The sequence below is a fragment of the Acanthisitta chloris genome, unplaced genomic scaffold (genome assembly GCF_000695815.1).
Source record: "Acanthisitta chloris isolate BGI_N310 unplaced genomic scaffold, ASM69581v1 scaffold4976, whole genome shotgun sequence".
NCBI classification, from domain to species: Eukaryota; Metazoa; Chordata; class Aves; order Passeriformes; family Acanthisittidae; genus Acanthisitta; species Acanthisitta chloris.
In genome coordinates this window covers 10,661-16,419 of record NW_008679660.1, presented here as the reverse complement: position 1 = coordinate 16,419, position 5,759 = coordinate 10,661, and the positions used below count along the sequence as shown (strand labels likewise).

The window sequence follows — 5,759 nt, the reverse complement described above, 5'->3', positions numbered from 1 at the left end:
ACACTGTTCCCCTAATGTCAACTCATCTTTAACATTGAGGGGTGCCTTGAACTTGGAATGGACCACAAGTTCCTGTGTGCAAGACACACACACAGCATTGAAGAAGGAGCAAAGAACATGATACAATCATCATCATCAAAGCAAGATTGGCCAACAGCAGAACTTCCAAGCACCCCACAGGATATTTGGTGGCTTTTCCTTGTCCCATCTTGGCTGGTGTCCACCTCAGAAGCAAAAAAAACAGAGGCATCTTCTGGTTACTTCATCCTCTTGGCCACATCCAAGTAGGCATATTCAATCTCCTGATCAGCAGGGCAAGTGTTTGTAAATTCATCTCTGGCATAAGCATTGTTCAAGTATCTGGAAATCCCTGTCATGTCAGGGGGAAAATCGAAATTCCTATACTTCTTTGCCACCACCTTTGAGGGAAAGAAAGGAAGAAGCAAAGAAAAAGATCATTACACTCATAATTTGCAAAAAACAACTTTCTGCCCACTTTTCGTTCCAATGTGTGTGTTGTAGGGGACAAAGGGGAAAGGAGAAGGGAAGACGGCTAAAAAGAGCCTTTGGATGAAGGAAGTTGCCTAATAAGCCAAGAAACAGTAGACAATATCTGGAAGAGACACAGGTTAAACTGCCCCAATATCAAATACTGGATATTTTCACCGAAATCCAAGGAAAAACTTGGATTAAACCCCTAAATTTCAAATGGTTAGGGAAAACAGCTCTTGGACAGCCCCTAATCCTTCCTGCAAGGGTGGTGTGAGTGTGACTTTCATCCTCTGGTCTCCTCCAGAGGTTCACCTGGCACAAGGTGACTCTCCCGGTGCTGACCCTGAGCTCTGTGTGGGGGTGGGAAAGGCTCTCCCCTTGCTGCTCCCTGGAATAGGATCAACCAGGAGATCTCTGGGGAAGGTTTTCACTTGTGGAGGTCTCACCAAGCAATTGGATCCACTTTGCCCCTGGCAAAACAGTAGTCAAAAAGGAAATTTCTGAAGTGACCTCATTTGTTTGAAAACCAATTTCCAGTGTGGCCATTTCTCCTTCAAAACCTTCCAGAGTGGAATCACTGAATGGTTTGGGTTGGAAGTCAGAGTTTGGGATTAACATGGGAGAGGGAGGGATTGGAAGGGACAATATCATGTCACCTTCCATGAGCACTTTGCATGTGAAGTGCCAATGAGGACAGTTCTCTGCAGCACTGATTTTGACCTTCATTGCATCCTGGTGAGAGCCTCAGTGGCTGTAATCACAGCCCAGATATAAAACCTGATATAAACCCAGACATTCCAGATTTAGAGTCATCCAAAGTCATCCATGTGAGGATCTGTTTGGCTGTGCCATAAGGAAATGGCCTCAGAGTCCCTTCACAGCTACTGTGTGGCCTCAGAATACAGACAGGACCTCTCTGCCTTCTAGCAAAGGATTTCAGCTGTGCTGCCCTTCCCTCCAGGAGGCTAAAAAAGCCAATCAAACCTTGATTATGTGGAGCTTTGGTAGGAGGTTGCAATCGGCTAATGTCAGCTCATCTCCATCCAGGAATTTCCGGCTGGAGACAGTGATCTCCTCGGTGCTGTAAGCATCGATTTCATCAGGCAAAGGGCTGTTTAAGTAGCTGTCCAACCTCCTCAGGGCCTTCAGCAAAGACTTCTCCAAATCTAGGTTAAGACAACACAAAGATCATTGAAGCCTGTGCCAAAGTCTCTGTGACACCAAGCAACAAGGTGACACCTCCATCCTGTCTCCTGACACCAACCCTGGGCAGCTCCCTCAGCCTAAGCTGAACACTTAATGCTGGATAAGAGCTCTAAGGAGCTCAAGGGAGTTCTGAGAAAAAAACAGCTGTGTTACCAGGAATGGCTCCTCAAACCTCTCTGTGCATGGGATTTGGTGCTGCCTTCACATTGACTCTTGGCTCGGGAGTAGCCGGTCAAGTGTTTGCCCACAGTATGGATGGGAGTGATGCAGGGAATCACCAGGATGGCACTTTGGGGGGTTCAAAGCAGCCCATGAGTGCTGGGCTGAGGGCAAAACAGGAGCTGGAGAGGATTTTGTGGGTTGGTGGTGCCTGTGTGGAGAGGGGAGAAGGGAAGAACAAATGGAACAGGGCTCAGAGCTGGAGGACAGGGATGGAATCACAGGATCATGGAAAGGGTTGGGTTGGAAAGGACCTTAAAGCTCATCTTGTTCCAGTCCCCTGCCATGGGACACCTCCCACCAGCCCAGGCTGCTCCAAGCCCCATCCAGCCTGGCCTGGAACACTCCCAGGGATGGAGCAGCCACAGCTGCTCTGGGCAACCTGTGCCAGAGCCTCAGCACCTCACAGGGAGCAATTCCTGCCCAAGATCCAACCTAACTCTGCCCTCCTGCAGCTTAAGGCATGGTGACAGTGAGGGTCCTGCTCTAGAGGTGTTCCATGGGGTTGGAGTCCTCACTATGTATGGAAATGGAGCAGGAAGGGAAGGGCTCAACCCAGAGGGCTCTGCCTTTGGCCAAACTGTGGGGAAGGTGCAGCAGTAAAACCGTCAGAGCTGAAGGAACCAGGAGAGGCTGAATTGGTGCTCATACAAGGGAGGGAACAGACACAGATTTCCAGAGCCTCCACACTGGAGTGTTTAAGTGGAGCTGCAAACAGGACATGCCCAGCACAATGTGTTGGGCCTGCACAGATCCAGTCTCTCCCTCCAGGGCTGAGCACAGAACTGGAGCACTTACTTTCATTTGCATCTTTCCTTGGGTTCTTTATAAATGCTGAGAACTTTGCAAACACATCATTTCCTGCGGAGTTCGACTCAGGATGCTTAGGGGCAAGTTTGGGATACCTGAGGAGATAAAAGAAACAACAAGAAGTTGTATGAGAGTACTAATATCCAGGGGGTGAAATGTGTGTGGGTGAGGGACATGATGCTGCTGATGGAGGGACAGCAGGATTGGGGTGGGAAGAACTGCTGGGGATGAGGATGAGTCCAAAGCTAGACCTTCATGTACAGCAAGGAGGGACAAGCTAAGTGAGTCCCAGTGTGCTGTGAGGGACGTGTCACTGCCCTTTGCTTCTCAGAATGATCAGGACCTTCAAGCTCATCCAGTCCCACCAGAAACACCCCTAAACCATGTCCCCAAGGGCCACATGCAGACACCTCTGGGACACTCCCAGAGACAGTGACTCCACCACCTCCCTGGGCAGCTCATCCCAAGGCCTGAACACTGGCAGAGAAAAACTGTTCTAATATCTAATCTGAACCTCCTCTGGGGTAGCTTAAGGCCATTTCCTTTTGTCCTTACCCTTGGGACATGGCAAAAAGACCAACCCACACCTCACTGCAAGCTACTGGCAGGAATTGTGGAGAACAATGAGTCCAAGTCCCACGAAGGAAAGTTGAGGAAAACCTCAAACAATCCCAAGTGGAGGAACAAGGTCAAGTGTCTGCAGATGGTGGATTCTGTGCCTTGGGAAGGCTGTGATGGACCTGGAGTGACCTCAGGGTGAAGGAGAGCACAGCCAGTGACTTGGGGCCACCCCAGGATGGTGCCATGCTTCACCACTGCTTCACACCAGCTAAAATTCCTCTCTGTGAGCTCCGCTGAGCCTCCCCCACACAAATGCATCTCAGTGAGGGTCTGACCCCCCAACAGACTTGGGCAGAGACCCCCAGGCATGCAGTACCTGGGTGGTGCCAGTTTTTCTTCCAAGAATTCCTCAATCTTATTGACATCGGTTTTCACCTCCCCATCAAAGGTCATGAAGGGAGGGTTGGTGCCTGGGGCAAGGTTCTGCAGGTCTGCAGGTTTTCTGAGGGGAAAAGAGATGGAGTTAATCACAACAGGAACCACAACTGCCACTGTGACGCCTAAATGCCACTACTGCACTGTTAAAATCATGGAATCATGGAATGGTTTGGGATGGAAGGACCTTAAAGATCATATTCCAATCCCCTGCCCTGGGCAGGGGATTGCTCCCACCAGCCCAGGCTGCTCCAAGCCCCATCCAACCTGGCCTGGAACACTCCCAGGGATGGAGCAGCCACAGCTGCTCCAATCAACCTGTGCCAGTGCCTCAGCACCTCACAGGGAGCAATTCCTGCCCAATATCACTCTGTCCCTGCCCTCTGGCAGTGGGAAGCCATTCCCTGTGTCCTGTCCCTCCATCCCTTGTCCCAAGTCCCTCTTAGCTCTCCTGGAGCCCCTTGAGGCACTGGAAGGGGCTCTGAGGTCTCCCTGGAGCTTCTCTTCTCCAGGGATGTCCACATCCTTAGCTCTCCCAGCCTCTGAGGAAAGAGCCACCCTTTAAAATCCCAGAAAGTTAAAACCTCCAAGTTAATCCCCAAAAGTTCCAGCCTCACCTTTTCAAATCCACAGTGGTGACATTAAAAATGACACCTTTTAGCCACAGGATCATGAAGAGCCTCTGAGAGAAGGGGCAGTTCCCAATGCTTTCCCCATCACTGCCAGCCTGAAATTGGAAGACTAAATGATTATACACACACAAACATATCTGATGGCAACAAATTCTAAGAGCAGGAGAGCAGCAAACCCAGATCTGCTCTGAGTATGTAAAGCACATTATTAACTCATCTCTGCTAATCCATATACTCCTGCAGATTGTCTTGCTCTCCCTCGCCAAACCCACCCAGAGATGTGCTGAAGGATCCTGTCATCCTGGGCACCTCGTTCTGCCTTAAATGCATCACGGATATGCCACAAGTTAGCAAACACAGCTGAAGTCAGAGCAAATAAAGTGCCTCCACCTCATCTGTCTCCAAGATTAATGTAAGTTTAAATCAATTTATGCTCACAGGAAACAGAGATTTACCAGCCTGACCTGAGCTGCAGTGACTGGAGCACTGAAGGGAACAAGCAGAACACATCAGCTCATCAAGAAGTTCAAACCAGAGGATTCTGAAGGCTCTGGAGGAGGAGAGAAGCTCAGCCAGAGGTGCAGCTCTCTGTGTGTGGCCACACAAGTGATGCTCTGGTGTGATTTGTCCTGAGTTTTGTTCAGAAGCTTCATTAAAATGAGGCCAAGCCTTGCAGAGTTAAGTGAGGCTTCACGTGACATTGTGAGGAGAGATCAGGAGTCTAATATTAAGCTATTCACACAATTCTGCTACAGCAAAGCTTTAAAACTTACATTAAATGGGAGGAGGTAGAAGCAAAACCCCCAAGTGCATCACTCATTCAGCCAATAGGTTCATTCATTATGGTTTCAGCCCTTCCAGCTCAACAAGACACATAAACGGAACCACTTCTGCTTGTTCTTTTGCCTTCCTCAAGGCTCTCAAATATCTCTGACAGACTAGAACCTCTTCAATGCTATTAAATCAGTGTCAGACAGGGTAGAACTTCCCCCCTAAGCAAACCCTTAGCTGGGTAGTGCTCACCTTCACAAAGAGCTCGATGGCAGGGAACAAGCCCCTGGGCTGGAGCAGGCTGGAGCCTGAGGGATGCATGAGGATGGAGTGGATAAACCCTCTGGTTCTCCCTATCAACCAGAAGGAACCCCCGTGGACAAATCCCTTTCTGCCTCTGACACTGCAACAACTGCTTTGCTTGGTAGGGACAAGCAAAATTGCCTCAAGCACTGGGAGGGGAGGAGAACACGTAGAAATGCCAACCAGCTGGGCTGGAAAAGTGTTGGTTCTGTTAGAAGACTTGTCTTGTAGGTGGCAAAACAGAGAGCAGCTCAAAAGCTACTATTGTGTTGCTCCTCCTACTCAGAGCCCTCTCACAGCAAGGCAGGAGACAGAGAACTACTGTGCTCA

General features: G+C 49.6%; 1 protein-coding gene across 1 annotated transcript; it reads right to left on the bottom strand.

The window, feature by feature from the left end:
- Positions 1–257: 257 nt before the first annotated feature.
- CLIC6 (chloride intracellular channel 6) lies at positions 258–5,434 on the bottom strand (the record flags this gene model as incomplete). The annotated part of the gene is made up of 6 exons (XM_009077387.1): positions 258–419; positions 1,477–1,658; positions 2,716–2,822; positions 3,665–3,790; positions 4,341–4,450; positions 5,379–5,434. Coding segments are annotated over 6 exons (743 nt in total), but the record flags the coding sequence as incomplete, so codon positions are not given.
- Positions 5,435–5,759: the final 325 nt, after the last annotated feature.